The following is a 26,732-nucleotide window of genomic DNA, read 5'->3' on the forward strand; positions in this document are numbered from 1 at the left end:
GCACACGAGGTTATTTGTGATGATGGAGGCACTGAGCCACATTCTGTATTGTGCAGCAAAACTCTTGTGTTGCTTTTGGGACTGACTACATTCTTCCTTTCTGGCTCTACAAAAGTGCCTCAGGCTTGATTCCAGTCCATCTGAGCCCTGCTATTTTCTCTGCCTCTCCCTGGGCTTCTCATTCCTCATGCCTGCCGTTTTCCTAACTTAGCAATGGTTGGATGCATCTCAAATAAAAAAGCCTCAGAGTTGCAGTTGGAATCTAGAATGTTATTCCATTCACTGCCATTTTTAAACAATGTGGAGATAATTCAGATGTCTTGCTCCCAATGTCCTGCAGGTATTGGGCTGCCTTTTCCCACATGACCATCATAACGAAGTAGGTAATTTATGGTGTGAATGGACAAATGGCTGAAGAGAAGCAGACAAAGCCAATGAAGTTCACACGGGCTAGGCTGGGCTTGTATATTGTCAATCTTAATTTGTTGAATAAATCACTTTTGGCTGGATTCAGGCATAAACAATACTTAATAAAACAGAATGGTTGGACTTGCATGACATAACTGTAATACCAAACCCAAGATCTCATTCTGATTTAGCACCTTACACAAGATGATCTAGTCAGCTTGAATATTGTTTTATACTCCAAAACTATTACTCAGAACCTCTATATTAGTTGGGATAATAAATACCAGGAAGACATCCAGGTTCTGAGAATGGGATTACTCATCCAACACATATTTCCAATTTACAACCTAACTGTTTCCCATCACTAGCACTGTACATAGTCTAATTCAGGAGTCCCCAAACCCTGGTCCATGGACCAGTACCGGGTCGCAGCATGCCAGCAACTGGGCCTCACAAACAAGAAAAGCCCCATCTATGGGATGCAGGCAGCACACAAAACCATGTACCCGCCGGTCTGCGGAAAAAACTCTCTCCACGGAACCAATCCCTGGTGCTCAAAAGGTTGGGGGCCTCTGGTTTAATTCACACAACATGGTAAGACTAAAAATTTAGTTTGTGAATCTCTTGAACCCAGGCAATAGGATTAATAAAGATGTCTATTTGCCTAGGATTAAACTTATTTTTTATTTACGTATTGTATAAAGCTGCTTCAATCTTAAAAAAGACTACAAGTCACAGGAAAGGCTATTTCAAGATTTTAATAATGTCATCCAGGGTTACCTTGTGTGAATTGGGCAGATGTATAAGTGTATGTAGAAACAAACAAACAAACAAATAAATATGCAAACAATATAATGCATAACAATGAAATAATCTGGAATGACATTGCAATATATTATGCTACCATTTATTCTACATATCTGAAAGCCAGTTTGGTCTAGTGCAGGGGTAGGCAACCTTGGCTCTTTTATGACTCGTGGACTTCAACTCCCAGAATTTTCAGGAATTCTGGGAGTTGAAGTCCATAAGTCATAAAAGAACCAAGGTTGCCTACCTCTGGTCTAATGGTTAAGGCTCCAGATTAGAAAGTAGGAGACTCTGAGTTTTAGTCCCGCCTTAGGCATGAAAGTTGATTGAGTGACTTTGGGCCAATTACTCTCTCAGCCCATATATCAGGTTCAGGTGGTAATCTGGTCAGTCAACTGTTGATCCCAATAGCTTCCAGAATAGCAGGTCTTCACAAACTACTGACAGGCTGCAAAGAAGACATCATCCTTGATTTGTAGAAGCTATTCAGAGGAGAAGAACTACAGGTAATGCCTGTTTCTGAGCGTTCTCTGGCCATTTTTTCTGGAGACCTTCAACAGGCATTCCCTGTTTTCTCAAGTTGGATAGGCAGAATTTGTCTGAAATAAAAGTTCTCACAGGTCCTGAGCCATTTAGGACTTTCTACATAGTGCTTTGACTTGCATTTGAAAACAAAATAGTAGCTAATGCAGTTCTTGTAATGAAGCTGCTACAAGGTCATTCTTGTTACAAGGTCATCCCATAATCACACTGGATGCTGTATTTTAAGGCAGTTCAATGTTTCTGCGTCGTCTTCAAAGATACTTCAGGAAAAGCAAATTAGAGTAATCCATACAAGAGATGAAAAAGGTATGAGCGAACATCTTTTCATTTTTTAAGTTAAGGCCACCATCAGTCCAAGTTGAGAAAGTTCTTCCTGGCTGTGTCTTCACCTGCTTTTCCTGCAAGAGCCATGAGACTCTCAAACTGCAAGTCTGGTTTCCATGGGGAAATATCACCCTGTGGGGAGTCAAGCATACAGCCCCAGAATTAGAAGGTTCTGAATAAGTAGCCATTCTGTCTTGCATGGGTTGACTCTGAGCTGGTTTCTCCTTATCCAGGTCCTAACAAACCAATCTTAGTAATGTGTATGTTTTTGCCATCTTTTTGCTCCTTTGTCTTTCTTATTTTATTGTCATATATTTTTACTTCCTGAACACCCCTCCACCCCAGAGTCACTGGAGTTGGGCACTGTAGAATGTTAATAAATATATGAATAAATAACAGAAAGCAGAATAACAGTTGGAAGGGACCTTGGATGTTTTCTAGTCCAACCCCCTGCTCAAGCAGGAAACTATAGCATTTCAGATAAATAAAAAAGCAAACATGCATTATTTCCAAATTCCAGATAGGCCCACTGAAAAAGCTTTGAATCCTGAGTTAGTGTGTAGCTCATTCCTGATTGGCAGCTTGAAATGTTTTCTGTTAATAAGATGACTTGACATGTTATAGATCACCATATGGTAACAAGGAAATATTTAGGACAATCCTCTTTCATATTTCCTATTTGTTTAAAGTTGCACCTATTTTATATAAAACCCTGCAAACAATGCTCAAGAACTTTGAAGTATGGCTAGCCAGATTGAAATATTTATGGCTCAACCTGACATATGTTTTATACAGGAGGCTCTGGCAGAGAAATGGTTATTGCTGAGGACTATAATAATGATAATGACAAAGAATTGGAGAAGATAACAAAGTATTAAGATCTGAAAATCAAATTGAAAGATTATAGTATACACTGGCTGTAGTGGTCTTAGTGGTTATTGGTGCCATATCAAAAAACATGGCACTTCATTTAGAAAATCTAGGCATTGACAACATTTTTATCTTCAATTACAAAAGGTTACTCTCTTGATTCACATTTACAACGCTGATATGTTACAACATCCTAGGTTCTTGGGAAGAACACTGTATGTCTGAAACATGACACAAGTTAAAGAAGTGGCAGTTGTGATTTCACATGGTTGTGTATATAATAATAAGTTTTTATAGAACTTATAGTCTTGCACTTTCTCAGCCAGTGTCTTAACCCAGAGGTCCCCAGCCTTTTGGGCACCAGGGACTGATTCTGCGGAGAGAGGTTTTTCTGTGGACCAGAGGGGGCGTGGTTTTGTGTGCTGCCTGCATCTTGTGGATGGGGCTTTGCTTATTTGTGCAGACCAGTTGGTGGGATGCCATGGACCGGTACTGGTCCATGGACCGGGAGTTGGGGACCCCTGTCTTAACCACTATTCCAAACTGATTTTCTCAATTATTGCAGGGCAGCTGTCCATTCTGTTTTTATCCGAATAAAACCAGTACTAAATCAACACTTCCCTTGCTCCCTTTCTGCAAAGTTATCAGTCCAGGAAATGATTGTCTGCCTCCCAATTTCCTCTTTGCAAGTCTCAGTAAATGAAGAAGATTGCCATGACACGTGCCAGCTGGATCCAATATCTGGTTTCTCCTAGGGAAGTCTTTGTCAACTTGGTTATTTGTTACATGGTGGCCTTCTCCAGATTTCTCCCATTAGCTGAGCTCCCAAAGTTGTAGTTCAGGATTGGGAAAATTGCCTTATGCTCTTTATATACCTAGGGAGAACAGATGGTTTGAAGTTTTTATGGTAGTCCTTCAGAGTCAGTTTTGCAGCAGAATCACAGGGTCCTGTCTTGAAAGCATTACAGGAAAAGCCTGAACTAGCAAACACCAAAATGCAAGAAGAAGGAAAAGAAAAGATTTGGACTGAAAGATTCAAAGGGATATTCACCCCATATGAATGGGGATTCTCATTTCTAAAAGCAGATGCTCTGTGCAATGTACAGCAACCATGCTAACATATCAAATTAGTTGGACTGGAAGCTTCATCAGTTCAACCATAAAACAATCCACAGAGGGTTCTCACAAGCTTTCAGCGCATGCTTGTTGCTTTAAATTGAGCCAGTTACCAGGGCAACGCAGCAGGAGAGCCCAAATGTGGGTCAGGAACACGCTGCTGGCAATGGATTAGACTGGCTGTGTAGGGGCCATGTAGAAGGAGGAGCTGCTGGCTTCCTGTCACTTCCCATCATTTCCTTGGAAGCCTTGTGACAACTGACCTATCAGAACTGTGCTGCAAACAAGCCGAATTGAAGTCATGCTCAAACATCCATGTTAACCGCTGTATTTCCTATTGGAAGATGTTGCAAACTGCACCCTGTTCCTCTTTCCTTTATGCTGCTGTCCAGACTACTTTGCACCCTTGGCTAATCTTTGCAAAACAAGGATCTTGTCCCAAGATGCACTGTGGGGTTTCCTACAATTTGAGAGGGAAAACACTCAAACCCTGTATAGAAGCCATTCAAAAAACATGAGGGTTTATTGTATTCCTCAGAATTTAACATGTCCAGTTTTTTCAAATTAAGGGGTAAACTGTGATTGTATGTTAGGCCTCTTTCATTTAATGTCCGTATCAACCTATGAAACAAGAAGTTTCTGATCCTAGCTTCTACTGCCCAGTGATGCCTTTCCTTGCTATATGCAGATGGTACAAATATTCTTTCAATCTCAGCTATAGAGCTAAAAGAACCCTTTAGGTATTATTTCCTTTTTTTTCAAAGTAAAAAGCTAGTTAATACATAATTTGAAGATCAAACATACAGAATTCTTCAAGCATGTAATGAAATGTGGCCCGTAGATCAATAAGCATAAATTAGAATAAGTAAAATGGTTTAGAAACCTGAGGATTGTTTTCCAAGTCTCATTTCTTGTTGGACACAGACTATGCATTTTATGTGTCCAGAGATTTCTAGATTCCATGATTTCCAGATTTTTTTCAAAAATTAATGTTTTTCAGAGTACAGTATGTATTACCAAGATGATATGTAGTGCACAAGCCTATGGTCCTACAGAAATTGCTAAACTGAGATTCCAAAGTTTCAAATGATTGATTGAACTGCCATCAATGGTGAAAGCTGGCAGTCAGAGTTCAACATCCGCAGGGCCAGAAATTACCTATCCTATATCTAAATCATTCTAAGAGATTGTCTTTTGGAAAATCCACAACATCTGGGGAAGGAGAATGAGTGATCGATTACTCCAGACCTGACCTGACATAACTTCACTCATAGTATGATTCACCATTAAAAAAAAATCTAATAGATTCTTACCTTTTGTTCACGATAATATAGCAAACCATTTAAAATATACTGTATATATCAGTGTGGAGTCCTTGGTGCTATTTGAGCTTAGTTGTTTCATTACCCACCTAGGTAACATCATCAGTGTGAATAAGAGTGGGGTTTGCTCCTTGTTTACAAACTGGTAGGGCAATTTACTATATACGGTATAAACCAGGGAGCAAACCCTACATTCATTCCTCTGATGATGTTACCTAGTTGCGTAATGACACATCTGCAAGCATACCAAGCTCAGAAAGCATCAAGGACTCCACAGTTCAGTTCTGAGCTACATGTATTCTTTTCTATTGGAGATATATCAATATTTTGGATTTTCCTATATGCTCTGGTTATGTTGTATTATCACCACCACCACCACCATCATCATCAAGAAAAAAATACCCAGACATAGGAAGCAATGAGAAGAAAGTGTCTGTTGATTTTTTGGGAATCAAATGAATGTTGAGTCTACTCTGCTTCCGAGGATCTTAAAAAGGTCCTAGGAGCAGGCTCAGATACAGCAGAGTCCATCACTTCTCTAACAACATATTCCAGTACTAGGCTAATTTTGGGCCCTGCAGCTCATATTCCTTGTTGTGACCTTTCATTAGCCAGTGTCCTTAGCTCTCTCAGTTATGTAATTGATTGTCCACTGCTGATTTAAACTGCCTGCAGCTTCATTAGCAAAAAATAATGTTCCCTTCTCTGCTTCTTTCAGATCTAGCAGATGGTAGGTCTCAGAGTGTTTCTGTTGATCTGCATTATTCCTGTGATGCAAATCAGAACAGCCAAGTAACTTGTTGAGAAATGTTGTACAAGCAAGACAATACTTAATTCATTGATTTGATTCATTTACAGGGATTTACATCTCAGTCTTTCTTGTCCAAGAATTGATCTGTTGGAACAGCTATAAATGTAATGTAAATTGTAAATATTAATGAACAAAAATACATAACTATTATAGAACTGAGCCGTCATAGATCACAAGTATCATCTAGTTCAGTGTTTCTTGACTTTGGCAACTTTTAAGATGTGTAAATTTCAACTCCCAGAATTCCCCAGGCAGAATATTTTGATATACTTGCATACTAATATCAGGTCTTTCCTCAATCTTCTTCTTTTTTTTCACAACTGAACATCTTAAATTCTTTAAGCTTGTCCATAAACTTGATGCTCTCCAGATCAGTTGGGATGCTGGCTAGAATGTTTCCCTCTGAGCATCTTTGAAGGGTGTGAATTTAGAAGTTGGAGGTAAGGAACAGGGTAGAGAATTGGAAGGACAAGTTGGAAGGATGAATAGACAGAAACCACTACCTAAGTAAAAAAGGCTTAAACATTTTTAATATCTGGAACTGATGAGAGTTGGACAATATACAAGCTTATATAATGATGATGATGAAATCTAGAGATAATATTTGGAAATGGCTCATGCAGACACCTCCCTGATTTTAGTGGACTATAATAAGGAACAATCAAATTTGCAAGGTTCTTGTATATATAGCCAATCTCAGTAAAAGTAGTTTTGGTTTTCATGTGGAGTTCATTTCCTGATCTGTCCTATCTAGTGGGGCTGATATGTAGAATATGCTTGCACTACATGCTCAGCAATACACATGATGTGAACCATGAATAAGTTACTTATCAAATCATCCAATAGGGAGTGGATGTTTTGGATAGCAGCTCAGCCCTTTTTATGTTTTTCATATTTATACCTTAAAAATTGAAATCCATGCCCCATAAACACATCAGGGGGGAAAAACAAAGAAAAAGAGGATGGCTGCCAAAGATCTATTTTGCAGCTGCTATGATCATTAAACTCTGGCGGGAGACAAGATAAGTGAGTTGACTTCAAAGTAAACCTTGGGTGAAGGTCAGATAAAGTACTGAACCTAGGATAAAGTTCTTTATGACTCATCTCAAGTAGAAACAAAGATGAAGATGTTAGCTCAATTTTGTCCCAAGGTCTCAATTGGAGTAACACAGTAGGTACTGATTAGTGTGTGTCAAGTGTTGGCTGTGGTAACATGATGTAACTGCCTTAAACAAGAAGGTGGAACAGGAAACACAACAGCCAGGGAAGTCCTTCTCCTCTTCTTCCATTCTCTGGAGCTTCAATGGCAGTGAGGGAGGCCTCCCAAGGAAGACCTGTCATTGGTGTTATCTTAGGTCTGATATTGTAAGATGAGGAGTGATTGTTAGAGTGAAGGAGACAGAGCAGTGATGCCATTAGAGGTGTTTCAAAATGTAATGGCCCAATTCTTGATGGGATGGCTGCATTGGCGCATAATTATACCTATCTTGAAATTGCTGAATTGACTTCTGGCTGATTTTTGGGTCCAGCTCAGAGTGCTAATCATCACTTTTTTTTTACATAATTTTATTAAAAGTTTTTTTAAAAAAGCAATAAAAAGTAGATGCTAAAAGAAATGAAACAGGGTTCAAGAAAGCAACCCCCAAAGCAGCTTCCTACCCTGATTATGACATGTAAACAATTCCATATCTCTTCATGTAATCTTACTTAACATTTCATCCAAAAACCCATCTTTTAACAATAGGTAAATAAATTAAGTAACCTCATCTCCAATCTGCTTAGCAGCAAGACAGAACTCTAAAATATTAAGCTTAATTAATATAAAGTCAACATTCCACATCTCAGGTCTTAGCTATAATACAATCCCATTTAAGAAGGATAAAATACTCCCAGTATCTTAATGTAAACAAAATAAAAAACCCAGTTTAATGTAACATAAAGAGACCATTCCTCTTTACATGTGAAAAACCCCAGTACTCAAATGCTAGCAGTTCCCTTTAAAAAAGCCATTCTAAATGCAACATATTCTGTTCTACATCTTAGCTGTAAACTATAAACAAATCCACAATTCATATATACAAATGAATCCCATTACCCTAATGGAAACAATAGGTTAAAATATAACAAGGAGAAATAACATCTCCTTTATAGACAAATGTTTGTTAAACTTCCTTACTTTGAATTAAAAAAGACAAATATTATCAAGTTTAGATTATAAAATATAACTAAGGGTAAAAAACTAATTTAGTATGCCATATTTTCTAATTACAATATCAACAAATTCCAAAAGAGCCACCCATAATAATAACATCTCTCATTTTATCCCTGGTCAAATAATCCAACTATGTGCAAATCATCACTTCTAAAGCCCTTCATGGCATTGCACTGAGTTATATGAGGCAACAGTTTTTGCTGCTTTGCTGATTCAAATCCCTAGAGAGGGTCTGTCCACAGCACTCTTGTCTACCAGCTCCATGGGGTAACAATCAGATGATAGGCTTTTTCAGAGGTGGTCCCCATTTTTTGCTCTACTTTACCCCCAAAAGTGAGAATAATTTCCCTTTTCCCTATATTTAGAAGACAAATTAAAACTATTATAATACAACAATCATTTGAACTCTGGTATTTCTTAAATATTTTTTTATTTTTATCAGTTTGAACTTTATATTATGGTTTTAGCTATGTGTACTAGCTAAGTTGTATATTCACTAGGGTTGATTAGGGTGGCTTGGAAATACATTAAATAAATAATAGTTGCTGAATAACAATGTCTATTTGTATCATCATCAAACAATGGCTTGCATTTTTGCTTTGGGGGAGAAAGAAACTCGGATGACACATTGCAGGCTTCAGTTATAAGAGTGGTTTGAATATATAGAGATGTACAAGTTGAAATCCAAAATATGATTTTATTTTTTTTAAGTCTGCTTATTTATAATTTTTGTTTTAATTGTGTTTCTATGTAAAATAAGCCTTTGCATTGTCCCTATTATTTTTCACTGGGTGAAAAATATGTCTATCATAGGGAAAAATAAAAAGGAAATGATAAAGACCTTATGTCTGGCAGATCCAGTACAAAATCCTCTTCTTAGGAGCGCTAGGATTAGTTTGGTAGATGGAAATAAATAGGAGATTATGAAATCATTGTGATGTCACCAAAAGCAAAAGTGGGGCTCAGTGAAAGTGGGAATTTATGAAGAGGAGAGATTGTTCCTGAAGTTATAAAACAAAGCAAGATGTTGTGCTAAGAATGAAATGCGCCATACAAATTTATCCAGGTCACTTAGCAAACAAGAAGGAAAGAGTCCTTAATGCATCTTGGCTTATCTTGAGCATTAAGGGCAAACCTTGCATATTGCATATGACTGCATTTGCTTATTTTTTTTCATCTGTGGTTTTGTTTTGTTTTTTGCCTGAAATGCAGCTAGTTGAATGGAGTCTGAATCAGTTTGTACAAGTCAGATTTCCTCCTTTTATTTTTATGACTTCTCTTGTCTTGACTATAAGCTTCCTGGTGTGAAACCTTATTGGATCCAGGGGTGTCAAACTGACAGCCTGCAGATCATATGCATCATGCCAAAACCACGCCCACCCCATTGCTGGCAATGGGTAAAAAGTTACACTACACCGCGACATGTCACATGACATCGCGAGTTTGACATCCGTGCAATCCTGTTAATAAATTGTTATATATAATGATAGTGCTGTAAATAACTGTATATTTATAAAAGAGGACTGGTCACATGTTTATTTATTTTTCAAACTTACACCACCATCATCTATCTAATAAAATAAGTACCGTAAATGCCGGCGTATAAGACGACCCCCGTCTTTATAGCCGGGCCGCATTCCTAGAACGTCGTCTTATATGCCGGAAACTACCAGTATTTCCGGCGTATAAGACGACTCGGTGTATAAGACGACCCCGTCTTTGGCGCCGATTTCAGCGCTCGCGGAAGTCGTCTTATATGCCAGCATTTACGGTAAGTGACCATGAATAGTGGATGTGAACATTAAACTGATTCAGAAGATAATATACTAAGATCAGTTCGGTAATTTATTATTTATATCCTGTGCTCTCTGTTACATAACACAAAGCAGTATATTTATTTAACACTTCCATTAATTCAGTGAATTCAGATTAAAGACAGGTTGCTGGCAAAAATAGTTATTTTACCAGTTCTACTCTTTAAAGAAAGTTCCCATGAAAATGAAAGGTTCAACTACTGTTGATAATTATGATTATTTTTTAAAAAATTCATGTATTCTGTTCTTAGGTGGAGCTTCCACTTATTTGCCATTCAGAATGTTTATCAGACCAACATCTGCTCACTTCAGCTGCTGGCATTTCCAGACTGTTTAGTAGCTGTTCTTGCATCAATTTTTCCTTTGAAAGCTAAACAGTTGGTTTATGAATGGATTTATCTTGCTAGCAAAGGTAAGCAAAGGTCTTGCATTTTCTTCTCCAATAATTCCCAAGTTGATTAATAGCTTGATTCTAGTACTTTCTCTAAAGATATGCAGTTTTGCAATGTTTCTGAGCAAAGAAGCTGAATTCCTCAAAGTGCTTTTTCAGGTTAATTCTTAAAGGAAGATCAGGAGAATGAATATTAAAAAAAGTATTAAGAGAGAGCAGTGCTAAAACTGCTTGAAAAGGGGGGGAGCCTTTGATATAGTTTAGTGTCACTGATTACAGTGTTCCAGAAAGGGGGAAAAAAAAAGGCAGGAAAAAAATTGGTGTGTATCAGTTTGACTTGGGGTCAAAGTCCCCGGGCTGTCTGGGAGGCAAAGCCTGTTTGTCATGATCTATGAGTGCCAATAGTCAGTGACCTAGTTTATGTATTTAGTAATTTGGCTTAAAATAATGAGGACTTTCATAGGACATTTTCTGAAGGTACTAGATATCAATTATCACAAACTAGCCCTGGGACTCCTGCTAGGTTTGTCCAATGCTGCCGTTGGGCACCCAGACTAATCTCTGCCTTATATTCAAGAAATTGCTTGGATTCCATGTTCTCTCCCCCCACCACCCCACCTCTGCTCTGGGCATCCAAGCCATCTCCCCTGCGCTGCTACATGACTGCCTGTCATGTTTACCCTTGAATAACACTGCGGAACACCTCCGAAATATGGTGAAGTGGTCAAAACAAGGGGTGGGGAGTGGAAATCAGGGCATCCCATAATTGGCTTCAGTTTCCCACCAACCACTTTTCTTGTAGCACCTGTCTTTTTCTTCAAACCATCTTGTTTTCCTTCACCAGCACCTCCCCAGATCCAAGAATAATTTTTTTCTAACCCTCCCCCTCAAATCTACACATATCCCACTGTTGGTATCTTCCATGCCCCACTCACCATTTTTCAAAATTGGCTTTCAGTTCAGCACAGGGGGGCTCCTCTGGGGGAGCATCTGGAGTGCCTTGTCCTTTTGCAGGGACTTCTGGCTGGCTGGGACTCTGTGACATGCTGCAGCTCCTGGTCTGTGTGCTTGAATCTGCCCTGATCAAGGGGAGCGAGGAGCATTCTGGCTGGAGGCAGCCCTGCCCACCAGTCATGCGGGAGGGGTAGGCAGATAGGCTGGGTTGGTGGATCTTGGGTATGGGAGATATGCCTCAACAGCCTGCACTGCCTGGTTTAATTTGCAGAGCTTAGTTGGGAGAGGCACCATCTCTCCCGGGTGAGGATAGGATCTGCTAAGTGGAAAGAGGGGGGCATGGATGGTGTCTCTGGTCTGGAAATGGCCTCAGGTCAGATCCAAGGAGACCAGTCCCTGCAAGCAGGAAAAAGAGCTTGCATGGGAAGAAAGTGATCAGCAGATGCTTGCTTGGAGTTTTTATTTTTTGTACAAGTTCAGAATAATCAGTAGGGCTGAGGCAGTATGAAGGAATGTCAGGCTCTCCGGCCACCATTCCAAAGGAAGCTTATGTTCGCCGATGGGTTGCGTTCAATTAGTGACTAAGCTTCAGTTATGATATGTGGGCCAGGGAATATGTTTGGGGCAGTGTGCAACAATACAATGTCCATGGCCCATGTTGTTTCATCTGGTGAAGTGGAGATAGAGAATTTGGGAGTGGCTGGAATAATACATTTACCTAAAAAGAAAGAGAGGTGCCATCCTACTCTGCTGTGATGCCACTTGTACACAAGGATTGGCAGGCTGGAATTACTCCGAAGTGAATAGTGCCACTCTGCACAATAGTTTGAGAAACAGATCTCTGTTTTTTTAAATCTATAGGACTGAAAGCAAGGAACTACCTCGGGGAGTGGGATTTTCCATAAACTTTTAACCTGCCTCAGATTGAATCTTGAAAGTTTGGTTGCTTCTGTGTGAGTGTTGCTAAGATGATGAAAAAAGAAAGAAAGAAGAGAATGTGAAGGAGAATTCCATGGTGATATAAAGTTGGAAATTTTGGTACACGGCTCTGATGCATTGTTACGTCTGTATCAGACTTTCCTACTGTGGATAAGAAATGGTACCAAGTAGTCCTCGACTTACAACCACAGGTGAACCCAAAATTTCTTTTGTTAAATGAGACATTTGTTAAGTGAGTTTTGCCCCATTTTACGACCTTTCTTGCCACAGATGTTAAGTGAATCACTGCAGTTGATAAGTTAGTAACCTGGTTGTTAAGCGAATCTGACTTTTCCATTGACTTTGCTTGTCAGAAGGTCACAAAATGTGATCACATGACCTTGGGATACAGCAGTGGTCAGTTGCCAAGCATCTGAATTTTGATCACAGGATCATAGGGATGCTGCAAAGGTCATAACTGTGAAAAACTGTCACAAGTCACATTTTTCAGTGCCATTGTAACTTTGAACAGTCACTAAACAAGCTGTTGCAAGTTGAGGAGTACCTGTACTTGGTATAGTGGGCTTGACCAACACAGTCCAGAACGATTGTTATTATAGTTATTTGGAAGTTTCTCTGTTCAATGAGAAAAAAAAAGTGCTTAGTTTTGTCCTGTGGTTTTATTAGTTGTATAGCCCATTTTCCTTCCTTCAGGAGCTCAAGCTGGAAGGCAAAGCACTCTCTTCTCCTCTCCCCTCCCTTCCACAGCAACCTTTGCGAGAGGTGGGGCTGGGAGACCGTGATGAGCCCAAGGCCACCGAGTGACCTTCAGCCCTACTTCTTTCCCTGGCCTTGAAGCACAGGTGGCTTGTGGCCAGAGCCTTCATTGGATCTATAGGAGTGAAGGGTGCCTCCCGGAAGAGATAAGCAGCTTTGTGTTCATAGCTTAGCTATGATGTCTTTGGGTATGTAAGGATTTTTAAAATTGGTTAATGAACCTCTTGATAAACAAATTACATGGGTGATCTGGCAGCTCCACATAATCTTCTATGTGCCTACTGAGTATTAAGACTGATTTAATTCAGTAACTCCCAGATACATGGGCATAAAGCTATGATTCTAGGGGCCCATGTAGAGTTAAAGGGGTGTGTGCCTCAAAGATTGCTAATGTAAATATTCAATATAATGCAAAGTTTTGCACAACTTTGTCTTAGGGCTGAAAAGAAAATATAAATATTCAACAGCATCCAAACAGCATCATCAACAACAACAACAACAACAAAAAAAAAGGGAGAGAAAAAACTTCACTTCCGGTTTGGCAGGGAACGGGATGGCCATAGGAGGCTGGTTCTCCAGCCTCCCAGTCCGGTTTCGCTTCGCCTAGCATCTCTTAAAGGGACGGAAAGTTGCCCTAGAGGGGCAATGAAGAAAGAGGGATTCTTCAGGAGCTTGCTTTTGGTGGCAATCAATCCAAGTGTACTGAATTGCCCCCTCTAAAGGGGTGGAAGAAAGGTTGCCGGGAGAGCCTGAGGCAACCCAAGTTGTCTGCAGCCGGAAGGGAAGCTATGAAAAACAGCGGATCTCCAACAAGTTATGCCTGGGTGAGCTGAAATTTCTTCCTACTCCTTGTTCTTTAAAATATTGAGACTCTAAAAGGGAGAGCTTGAAAGAGTAAAGACCCGCAGAGAGACTTTTGGAGTGGCAATTTAACATTAAGGGAAAATGGTAATGAATAACACAACTATCGGTCTAAGGAGTGTGGAGAGTTGATAAATAAGCCAATGAGGACATCTACTAGTAAAAAATAAGAATTAAAGAATTAAAAACACAGTGACCTTGGAAAGCTTGAGTAAAACAAAGACTTGGTTTGAGATAACAAACAAAAGACTGTTCATAACTTTACTTGTTGACATTGGTTAAAGACTAAATAGTCACCATTCGGGAAGACGGAAAGAAAAAGAGAATATTTTAAACATAAGAAAGAGACTGGAGTAGGTAGTTTTGCCTCATAACAACTGATTCTTGATTACGTCTTGGATATAAGTTTAAACTGTGAGCAATAAAATGAGTACATCTAATATTTCTAGACTTGAAAAGAAAACTTCTTCAGTGCCCTCTGTCGGACAAGCCAGCCCAACAACTCAGAGTTCTGTCAGCACATTGCTACAGCGTGAAAAAGCAAGTATGGCTCAAGAAGAGACACTTCTTTAAAATTAATTCAACTGACCTTACAAAAAAACCATGAACAAATACAAAGTAAACTGGATAAAGTAAGTGAAGAAATTATGGACATAAAGGCACAATTTGAAGCTCAAAATCAAAAAATTATAAAAAATGAACAGAAAATCCAAGAAGTGGAACTTAAAACGCAAGACATTGACAAAAAGGTGGAGATGTTACTGCAAAAGAATGAAGGATTTTTACTTCAATAATGGCAGAGAGACTGAAAAGATACTTAGTTGAGTTTATACATCCAGATCAAAATGTCTTTTTACCGAAGAGACAAATCAAAAATAATTTAAGGGTGATAATGGACGTATTAGAATATTATGAATTACACCCAGGGAAACAATTAGCATTAGTGGTTTTAGACACTCAAAAAGCGTTTGACAATGTTTCTTGGCAATTTATGGTTCAACAATTACAAATAATGGATTTTGGAAAGAATTTTATAAATATGATAAAAACAATATATAGTAACCAGACAGCAAAAGTGATAGTGAATGGAGATTATATTGGGAACTTTGAGATAAGGAAAGGCATGAGACAAGGCTGTCCACTATCCCCATTATTATTTATCTTTACTCTGGAAGTATTAAATAGAAGGATAAGACAAGATATAGAAATTAAAGGATTGAAAATAAAAGATGAAACATATAAGCTACAAACATTTGCCGATGATTTAGTGTTTATTTTGGAAGAACCTTTAGAGATGATTCCTAAACTATGGGAAAAGATAGAAGAATATGGGAAAGTGGCAGGACTAAAAATAAATAAAGATAAAACTAAAGTAATAGTAAAGAACCTCACAGATAAACAAAAAAGGCAAATACTAGAGAAAACAGAGGTACAAATAGTGAAAAAAGTTAAATATTTAGATATTCATCTTTCGGCTAAATGTTCGTCAATAAAAGAAGACAATTATATAAAATTATTGAAGCAAATAAAGCTAGATTTGGAAAGATGGAAAAATCTCAAATTGTCAATATTAGGAAGAATTGCTACAGTAAAAATGAATGTGTTGCCGAAGATTTTATTTTTATTTCAAATGATCCCGATAAAGCTTGAGAGAAAATTCTTTCAAAACTTAAATTCATTGGTTTTGAACTTTATTTGGCAGGGGAAAAAAGCTAGAATTAAGATGAAAATATTACAAGATGCTAAGGAAAATGGAGGTTTTGGGTTGCCGGAATGGACATTGTATTATCAAGCATCTATGTTAACATAGGTGAAAGAGAGGATAACACTCAGAAATAAAAGGTTATTGTATTTAGGGGGACATGATTTACAATTGGGGTGGCATGCTTTTTTATGGCATGGGAAAAACAGAGTTCATAAGTACTTTCAAAATCATTTTATAAGAAATGCCTTATTAACAGTATGGGAAAAAATTAAAACTAAAATATATTCAAAAATTCCAGGGTGGTTATCAACGATGGAGGCATTTATACATCCAAATCTGGTAGACTTTAAAAAAGTATGGACATATAAAGATATTTAGATATTGAATCTAAACAAGAATTGGAAAATTTAGAAATAAATTTGTCCTGATGGGCACTTTTGCAGATACAAAGTAGATATGAAAAAGATGTAAAAATGTATGGATTTTACAAGGATCAAAATGTGTTTGATAAGATTTTGTTAACCTCAGATGAGAAATTAATTAAGAAAATATATAATTTTTTGTTAATTTTAGATATGGAAAGTGAACAAGTGAAAGAAACAATGATAAGAAGGGCAAAATTTTTGGTTATAATATAGAATTAGAAAAATGGCAAATGTTATGGGAGAGAAACTATAAATTAACAATGTCAACTTCATATAAAGAAAATTTGTATAAAATGTTTTATAGATGGCACCTTCCACCAGCAAGATTAGCAAAAATGTTTAAAAATATGTCAGATAGATGTTGGAAATGTAAACATAATATAGGCACATATTACCATATTTGGTGGACATGTGGGAAGGCAAAGGCCTATTGGAAAAGCATACATATGTGGTTAGAACAAATATTGGGTGAACAAGTGGATTTTAAACCTGAACTTTTTTTACTAGGCATTATGTCTGAAAAGATTAATGAGCAGAAATTATATTTAATTCTACATATTACCACAGCAGCAAGAATAATTTTTGCACAGTACTGGAAGAATGAAGGATTGCCATCAGAAGAAGAAATAATCACGAAAATATTGGAATGTGCAGAGATGGACAGACTAACTATGAGGCTGAAAGACAAAGAAGATACAGACTATTATAAAATTTGGAATTTATTCTATTCCTAGTTAGAGAAAAGAATGAAGGATTAGGAAGTGAACATGTATTAGCTTAGCAAACACCAGACAACTTGTTTGATTGGAAAAATTAACATATGTTGATGGAAAAAATATTAATAAAAAAAAGAAAAAAAAAGAAAAAAAACTTCAGGAAACATTTCTTTGGAATGTGTTCAATCTGACATTATCCAAATGTTAGCTTACTTTTGGACACTGTTAAAAAAATAGTTTCAGGAAATAGAAAAAATACAAGTAGTGCAGGATAGTGTGAATCTATGTGATCAACATCAGTGCACAGCTGTAATTGTCTAGGAATGCATGTGTTACATAAAAGTGCCATGTTTTCATTTCCCCTTTGATTCCTGGCCAGAGACTTGAAATTCAGCTTTCATAAAGAGATTGTGAATTTTTAAATATGGGTCTGTGCTGACCTCTGGTGGTCAGGAAACAAAAATGTAATATTGTAAGTGATCCTAAAAAATATTTAGTCAAGTCTTCAGAAAAGCTTAAGTTTAACTTTTAATGACATGGAGCTGTATGGGAATTATAGCCTTCTTAAAAAAAATTAGGAATGGAATTATGGGGATTACAGTTGCAGTAGCAATTATATAATTTGTGACGACAATTCCAACAAGTGTTTCAAACTCAAGTTAACCAAATGCTGTAATGAAGCCATTCTCAAGTTTATATTGAAGGTGAATGTGATTTGAAATTTCTCAGCTGAAATTTCAATTTTTTAGTACTATTAGCTACTTAGAGTCGTATTTATTTATTTGTGAAATTTATTTGCTGCCTATCTTGCTATGGGGCTACTGCTTTCATATACTTGAAATCTACCAAACAGATGTATTTATGTATTAGATTTAAACTCTGCTCATTTAAGAGTACAAGATGGCATAGAGAGACCTCCCTTTCTACCCAACCACCACCACCTCAATAAAGACTTCAGGCCAAAGTTATACTCAAAGACTGTAAACCATAATTGTGGCTTAAGTTGATGTCCTGATTTATACAACTTGCGGAGACATTGAATAGGATCCCTTAAAACCAAGTCACAAACTAATCGACTTCTGGGTAGCTCAGTCCACCATTTTTGTGTAATCCAACTGTAGAGTTGAAAGAAGCCATTAAGAAGCCATACTTCACATCTTTAAATCATTTTTGTATATTTTTAATGTTACTTTTGTACAATAGCAATATTTCACTAGAAATGAAAGAGAGTTCAAAGATCAACCATTGGAAGAGGAGGAGAAGATAAAGACTAGAAAATGCAAGTTGAACACAAAAAGAAAACAGATACATTTTATAATGGAATTTTGATGGTCATAGAAACTAGGTAATATTAATTCCAGTATTACCTTTCTCCAGTATAGCTTATTTAGGTCAGCCATAGTCATAAAGACTTAGTGACTGCATTCATATAATTTTAATTAAGTTTTTTAAATGGCTAATATGTTGAACAAGCCCAGTCTTTTAATAAATTCAGTGTAGTGAGAGAATCCATGAATTAGATTATTTCAGGAACTAGGCTGAGCATGTGTGAGAACACAATCATTAACCTGGCTAGAAGATCACTTCTGGGATTTGTGTACTACATGGAAGTGCATCTGGGATAGGTTCACACCTCTTGATCACTGTTCGTACCTGAGCCACGACTGCATTGTGACTGGTGCCTTGGATGGGGGCAATTCGGGTTGCTCCACTATGATAGTAACGAGTAGCAGTGGCATTGAAGGGAATACTTGCCCTCATTTTCATGCCACCCATTTCCAGTTCACAGCTGTGGTTAGGTGGGACTTCAACTTCAACTGTATCAGAATAAGTGATCGATTCACTCTGTGTGTAACCTTTCGTCCAGTTGAATGTTTTCTCTGATGAAATGCCCCATGATATTCCAAAGACTTCAGGTATCCCTGCTGTCATTGTAAAGCCTATGCCCTGAGAGAAGGAAATGCCCACATCCCAGGTATGTTCAGAAGTCACGGTTCCTGATAAGGTGGTTGACTTCTTCACTGTCCTACAATCATGGTTGGTAACTTTGCTAGAGACTATAGATATGCCTCCCTCACTGTAGGATCCCTGATTTAGCTCATAATTGACATTGGAGATGCTCTGAGAGCGATAGTCTTTATTAATGGTCAGAACATCATAGTGTTTATACCAGTATTCCTTGCCATTCCAACCAAGGAAGAAAGCTTGATTTTTACTATCTACCTTCCCTAATCCATACTTATTTTTACCAACAAATAAATTTATACCTGCACAGGTGTTGATGGAATTGGGTGGGACTTTACCCCAAGAACCCCCCTTCCAGCTTAGGGATTCAAAGTCATGTCCGTTCACCAAAATCCAGAACTCAGAAGTGGAATATTCTTTGTTTCCATATGGGTAATAGCAATAAGGACCCCGGCTGGGACTGTAGTAGCCAGCAGCACAGCCCGGCTCAATGCAAGGATATTCCCATCTGCCAGCATAGCTATTCCAGTGAGACACAGCTCCGGTGGGGACAGATCCTGGGAACAAAGTCCAACTCATAGTAGTTTCATAGAAAACACTAACGTTTCTACTAGAATGTTGGATGTCATCATTCTGGTCTTGAGCAATGTGGGTTTCATCTGAAAAGAGAAAATATGTCAAAGTTAATTTTTATGAAGAAATATAAGCATATTTTCTGGAGATCTTTCTCAGCCATGTCAGTAACGTCTATTACTGTATATCTATGGAGATTCTCAGATGTCCAGGTCATGGTTGTCCCAAAGATTGTCTTTCTTTCAAAAGACAAGAAAGTCCAATTGCCTTTTGAAAGACAGCATCTTTGGGTCTATTACTGTAGGATTCTAACATAGTTCCAATCCATCTACTAAATTATTTATTTATATATAGGTATAAATACATTCTCAAATTACTATGTCCAAGATTTTCTCAAGGGTTCATGAAATCAAAATTGAAGAATTATTTGAAAAAATATTAAACAATGTTACTCTCCTCATCATTTTTATTTGTTAAAACATGTACGTTTTTTTATAAAAAACATTTTAAATTGATATTTAAAGTCTTTCTGGGTCCTCCATAATTTTTGTAAGAGGGAAAGATTCTTCAGATAAAGGTTTTGAAAACATTGATCTACTGCAATTTTGAAGAATTTTTTTTTTAAGGTTTCTGTTCATTTTAATGGAAAAAAGTTATGCTCTGGACTAGAATTTATGTATAATCCTTATATATAAATACATTTGGGAAACCTATTGCTTGTATCCTATTTTGGGTTGTATTTGTTGTTCTAGCTGCCCCATATTTGGACTCCAGTTTATAAAATATGTAATCTACACACTAGATGAGGAGATGGCAGTCAGAATCTTCACTTAACCTTCACGTAACCTTGTACTTTCTCTTTCTCTCTTAATAAAGACTTGCCACGATACAACAGTTTACCAATCAGTCTTGAAGATTTCAGCATTTGAGATTCTTTATAGGAAATGCTATGAGACCTGCCTTATTCAAACACTCTATTTATTCTTTGTATTGATGTATGGAAATTTTTCAGCTACCAGAATTCCTCAACTAGCATGATGCTAACCCAGAATCTGATGATTTGCTGATCTCATAGGATATTTGGGCAAGTTAAGTTTAAAAAATTAGTTGCAATATTTAGGATACATTGTAAGCTCTGAGCACCATAATGTGCCTTGCTTCTCCCCACTGTGCAATTTCATTTGGTTGAATGGATTTCAGTGAAGTCAAGTCAATACACTTCTTCAAACAAGGAGCCCATTTCTACAACCACTGGCTCAAGATAAAAGAGATTGTAGACAAAAGGAATTTCTCCATGGATGAAGCTCGCTTTATATACCTGGGATCAACTGAGGGGGACTTTTCTTCACTGATCTCTTCTGGAGTTTAAGATTACTGTTGATTTCATTGGCCAGGGGGCCGTCTATGATCAGGGAAAGGAAGAGAGTGCAGAACAGTAGGTGCATCTGAAACATAAATCAGAAGAGCATATCACATTTTGGAAACATTGCCAATAAATGGCCATTTTATCAATTCCCTTTCTCTCTGTCTTTGCTAATTGCTCTTGTATTTTAAACACTTGTCTTACATATTAAAGAACAAAGAATAAACTTTTATACAGACATTTTTTAAATATTTAGCTATAGGTAAGTATGGATGGAATTAGAAAAAAATGGGTCAATTTGAGTAATAGGAAACAAGGAAAAAAGTGCCAGGCTTTCCAATATCAAATGCACACTGCATAAGCTATTTTGAAGACAACAATTCCCCATTAAATAAGTCACCAATGCAACTTACTCTTAAGTAACTGTATATAAAATCATAATCTGAATGATTAGATCAAATTGGTAACTTACTATGAATAACCGATTGAATTGAATTGTACAGTGTGGAGGAGACAGATTTATATTTGTTCATTTTTTTTTTTTTTTGCTTCTGCAATGCTTGGAGGGAAGGGATTATTTCCATTACAAGCCTTGCAGCCAATTAGAGTGGAGGAGTTGCCTACAATGAGATGAAGCTCAGAAGGTGAACTAGATGTGGCTGGTAGGGCCAACATAACTTTAAAAAAATACCATTTTGATCTGTAGCAGAAAAAGGTGAGTGGAAGTTTGCCTTCTTGGTCATGGAAAGATTGAGCATTTCAGACTGCTTTTAGGATTATCATATACAAAATGTAGCTCAATTTTTACCCCTAAAAGATGGCTTTTAGAGAAATCACTGTGTCAGCCTACTATAAATAATAAAGTATAAATGACATGGCTACTGAGCAAAAATAAAGGTACTGATTTTAAGCTGAAAAGTATGAGTAAAATGTCACAAGGATATTATCTGCCCTTCTAAAAGACAACATCTATCCACAGGTCATGTTAGTTAAGCTGCATGAAATACTGAACTCTTACTGATTATGTTTATAATGGAAGCAACTTACCTTGGGATCTCTTTCGGAAGTCCAAGGCTTTTGATATGCAATTGCTGCCCTATTTATATAATTAACAGATAAAAAACAAGAGGGTTACTGGGTGGGACTTCTTTTGCAAAGAGAAAAATCCTAATTGGATAGTGATGCGAGTTTCAAAAGTCATTGAGAATATTCGTTTCTGATTATCACAAAATGGCACCTTGAGAATGATTTATGGAAAGTGTATCTCATGAACCTTCCAGTTTCTAAAGCAAATATTTGAGCAGAATTTTCAGGTGTTCTTTTGACACTCCGTCTCATACAGATGAACATACAGATTTTTTCAGACGCTTACAACTGGAGCTCAAAAGTTCAGCCCTCCATCCTACTCCTGTCTGCCCAATGATATTCAGAGCCATACAGGTTCTGAAAATGCTGGTTTTGTAGAACCACCTTAACTAAAGTACCTGTAGAAAAATGAGCATCCATTTAGTTTATTCCCTTGGAAAAACATCTTGTTAATAACCATTATCACACATTCTGGCAATGAATTCAATAAATATGTGTTGCATGAAGGAATGCTTTCTTTTTTCTGGACCAAATCAATTTTATTTCATACTTCTGCTATTACAGAAAGAATTAGGAAAATTCTGATTAACTTGTTTTTTTCCCATCTTGTGTATAATAGATGATTTTATTGTTGTATGACTGATAGTTTTATTATTGCTCTAAAATGGCAAATGTTTCAGCCCTTTATAATAGAGAAACTGCCCCAACATTCTGAGTTTTTTGCTCTATTCTCATTACTATATGTAGTAATGAGAAAGAAAGAAAATAACACAGAAGTAACCCATTCTGCCTGGGTATTGTTACAGCAGGGGCAAAGTCTAACTACTATGGAAATTCTTACAGAAAGAACAATATAGTAGAACATACTGTATTGTTTTAGTTTCCCCAAATTCACAATTTTCCCTTTCCTATAAAATTATTTTCTTAGTCTGGCAAAAGTGCTTAACTGCAGGTAAATTTGGCAGCCCATGTTCTTCTAAATGATGTAGAATTATCAGAATGAGATTAACAGAATCTTGTCTTCTAATATTTCATATTACTTAGTCTTCAGAGAAAAAAACTTTTTAGCTGGTTCATACCCAGTAGCTATAAGAAATACTATGGATAGCTCATGTAACATTTATATTCAGTCATTGATTTCCAACATAGTAGGTAATCATCTGGCTGGTAAATAATTACATACCTCCATGTCATTTTTAGGCACTCTGATCTTTAGTCTGTGTGATACAATATATGCACATCAAAGGATAGCAAGGCTACACTTCAGGAATTGGATTTGTATAATCACCATCATATTCATCTTTGCATAAGTTCCTACTTAGATACTATGTATAATTCAGAATGAAAGTTTTGACCTCAAGAAATTTTAAAGCTGATGTTTACATTATCAATGGCACTTAGACTTATATACCAACCCTTAGCACTTTACAACTCTCTCTATTTACAATGTAAGCATATGACCCTCAACAATCTGGGTCCTCTTTTTACCAGCCTCAAAATGATGAAAGGCTGAGTCAACCTTGAGCCCCATCAGGATCGAATTCCAGGCTGTGGGCAGAGTTTGCCTGCAATACTGCATTCTAACCACTGCACCACAAAGACTCCTTGATTAACCTCCTGATAGCCTCAAGAAGTTTAATGCCATCTAACGGGGACATTTGGGGCCTTCTGGATCCTCCTAGAATGGAATACTACTCCCAGATAGTTAAAGCTATCGACTGTGTATCTGTTCTGTTCTCTTCCTTTTAACGATCCATCCTTGGAGTTTGCAATTTTGATTCTTAGAGATTGCTGGCCAGTGTGTTCTGCTTGTAATACTGAACTGTAACCCTTACTGCTCTTTAACTCCATAGATGAATACAAAATGACATTATCCATAAACAAGATTATGGGAATATTGTACTCTACATGGAAATGTGAGTTTCTTAGAATTTGTTTTTTTAGTAGTAATTTCATTTAAATTACAATAATTAAAAATAATAAACTAAAAGAATAAAAAGAAAGACAGAAGATGCAGAAAAGAAAAAAGAGGAAGAAAAATAGAAAAGAAAGGAAAGAAAAAAGAAAGATATAATATAGGAAAAGAAATTACTTTGTCCCTCATCACAATAAGGATAAACAATTTTATACACATATTATTCTGTTCCAAACTGAACAGCTGCTTTCTGGGGGCATCTGAAGAAAGGCCAGCCAAATTCTTCCTATTACCATGTTACTGCTAGTGGCCACTGAGAGAATGTAGAGGTACAAATGCCCTCCTGGCAACCGTACTGCTAGTGGCCACTGAGAGAATATAGAGGTACAAACTCCCACCTGGCGACCATTGAGTTGCAGGCTGGAACTCTGGGTCATCAGCTGTGATAATAAGCAAGACACTTGGTTTTGCTTTCTTCAACTTGGTCCTAAAGTGAATGAGTACTTTGGCAAAGTTCACTCTGTGCCCTCTAGGGGGTGTTGGTAGCTTGGGATAAATTTAAGTAACTTGCACTTTAACTAACAGATTTACTCTGTGTAGTTAGTGATGCGTGCAGTGAAGTACCTTCTTTCCCTCTGTTGTGTGCTGAATTAATCGTGGCTGTTGTAATCTCAGCTTTAGATTCCAAAGGGCAAAAAAAAAATCGCATAAGGGTGTCATGAATAAGTTGACCACCAGGGGTGCTTCTGCAATGCTTTTGGGGTTGGTTCTGCTTCTGTAACCAGATTCCTCCTTATCCCATAACATTGGCTGAAATTCCAAGCTGTGGCTGGGAGAAGAGGTTAATTGCTTTCCTTAGTGACTTGTTGCTAGGGCAACTGGACTAATAAAACAGCATTCAGCCGGAGATTTAATTGCCCTTTTATAGCCCTCAGGGGCCTCTTGCTGTTCTCTTTGATGTTAGAAGTCAGGCTTTACATGCAAAAAACAATAGTGTAGATTTCTCTTTTTCTACTTTGTGATGTGAACATCACAATATTTCCTTGTAAACAGATCCAAAAGCAATTTATAACAAACACAAAGCATTTTATAACTTTACTTTACTTTGAAGCGTTGGCTAGCAAGCAGAGTTACTAGCGAATTAGCAAAACAATGCCTCTGAATCATTCCTTGAAAGCTGTCCTTTACACAAACACGCTGGCTTTGCTATTCCAGAGATTACTTTGCAGGCAATTGAAGGAGATTAGTCACATAGAGTTACTACTTGCAAGAAAATATCTGCTTTACTTCCTTAAGGGTTAATGTAGAGAAAAAGCTAACAAATTTGCTCTCTTTCTTCAAACTGTTGCAGCTTTGAGAGGAGAATTAATCTTTATCAATTTACTATTCTGTTCCAAACTGAACAGGCTGCTTTCTGTACAATCCAAACAGATAGATAACTCAGAAGAATAAACAGAAATATAGCTTTATTCTGGGAATTCTAGACAATGACTTACAGTCACGTGGAGATGCATCCAGAAGTACATGTTTGCAATATTGGTTTATTCCACAGGTAAATTGATATTGGATTTTCCCCTCTTCTCTTCCTGAGCGTCACATGTTGGCGAAGACATGAGGCTGGATGACAAAGACATTCCCATCTGGCTTGTGTCCAGGAAGTCTCCTAATGACCTTTGATACTCCTCCCACTGACCCATCAACATACGTAGCATTTAACCCAATAACTGCCAGATATTCTAACATCCTGATACATGCTCTCTAGTTAGGGTTACATGGACCTATATGGTCCAGAATACATATTAAAATTGCCAAGTCTGAAAAGCATTATCTATACCATTTGAAATATTAAGATGCAAACAGGAAAGAGCAAAGATAAACAATTCAGATAAATATATATGTATACTTAATGTGAAATATAAAATTCCTTACATAAAAACTCAGAATTTCCATCTAGAAAAACTCCAGTACAGTAGTCTTTTAACTAGAGACGCTAACTGGATGACTTTCAGACATTCTTTTAACCCAAAGTGTCTTAAGGTTTCACTCTCTAATGACTTTATCCATATATTGCTCATTATGACTGTATTCTATTCTGTCCCTCTTGCCAATTCTTTTTCTAGATTAAAAAGGCAGATATTATTATATCTTATGTAAATCTTATGTAATAATATCTGCCTTTTTAATCTAGAAAAAGAATTGACAACAGGGACAGAATATGCAGTAATAATGAGTAATATATGGATAAAATCTGGATTTTAGATCTGGATGACTATTATTAAAAGCAAGAAACAAAATTGTTCTGAATTCATCTAAGAAGATAAAATTGTGCTGTCAGCTCATGATAGGAAGTATAAGAGATTCTACCTGGCAATTTGGGTCTGTGTGGGATTCAGTTCTTCAGCTCGGACTTTCTCCAGAATTATAACTGAGCTTACATACTGTATAACTGTCAGAGCCAATACAGTATTGACAATAAGGAGAGAGATCCTGACCCTGAAGTTAATAAAGATCTGGAAGTCTGCATGTTATACATTCATGTTAAGGTTCAAGGTCTTCTTCAGGTTGTCAAAAACTCAAAATTAACCCATGTTGTGCATCAAAACCCAGTGTTTTTTTACGTATTTCATAACCAAATGGATGATACTTGTATACGTTTCCTCCTTCTCTCCTCATTTCTCAGCATGGATTCCTCAAGAATCCATACAGATTCTGTGGAGGAAAAAAAGATTGTACTTTTGCCTAGCTGGATCAAAAGATTGGCTGAATTATCTTACTTCAGCTTTCAGAGATTTTTTTTATTCCTTCCAGGAATGGAATGTTGAAAAACCTTACAGCTGTTCCATGTGGATCACTTCC

At 37.2% G+C, this 26,732-nt stretch overlaps 1 protein-coding gene and 1 pseudogene across 1 annotated transcript; one reads left to right on the top strand and one right to left on the bottom strand.

Moving 5' to 3' along the window:
• The window catches only part of LOC120314567, a 41,321-nt pseudogene that overhangs the window by 4,137 nt on the left and 10,452 nt on the right, over window positions 1-26,732 (top strand).
• LOC120314566 (natterin-3-like) lies at window positions 18,133-21,979 on the bottom strand. Its single transcript, XM_039357814.1, has 3 exons — window positions 21,923-21,979; window positions 20,831-20,957; window positions 18,133-19,598 (listed from the first exon to the last, which is right to left on the bottom strand). The coding sequence occupies exons 2-3, from the start codon at window positions 20,955-20,957 to the stop codon at window positions 18,547-18,549; spliced, it is 1,179 nt and encodes a 392-aa protein (XP_039213748.1). The 5' UTR covers window positions 21,923-21,979; the 3' UTR covers window positions 18,133-18,546.

The sequence above is a fragment of the Crotalus tigris genome, unplaced genomic scaffold (assembly GCF_016545835.1).
Source record: "Crotalus tigris isolate CLP2741 ecotype Arizona unplaced genomic scaffold, ASM1654583v1 scf7180000018954.1357295, whole genome shotgun sequence".
NCBI lineage: Eukaryota > Metazoa > Chordata > Lepidosauria > Squamata > Viperidae > Crotalus > Crotalus tigris.

Bases quoted from the DNA above. Each gene is read 5' to 3' on its own strand.
- LOC120314566 (XM_039357814.1), bottom strand. From the start codon at position 20,957: ATGCACCTACTGTTCTGCACTCTCTTCCTTTCCCTGATCATAGACGGC. The intron at 19,599-20,830 runs GTATATAAAGCG...TTCTCTTTTCAG, and splicing joins TCCCCCTCAGTTGATCCCAG to ATGAAACCCACATTGCTCAA.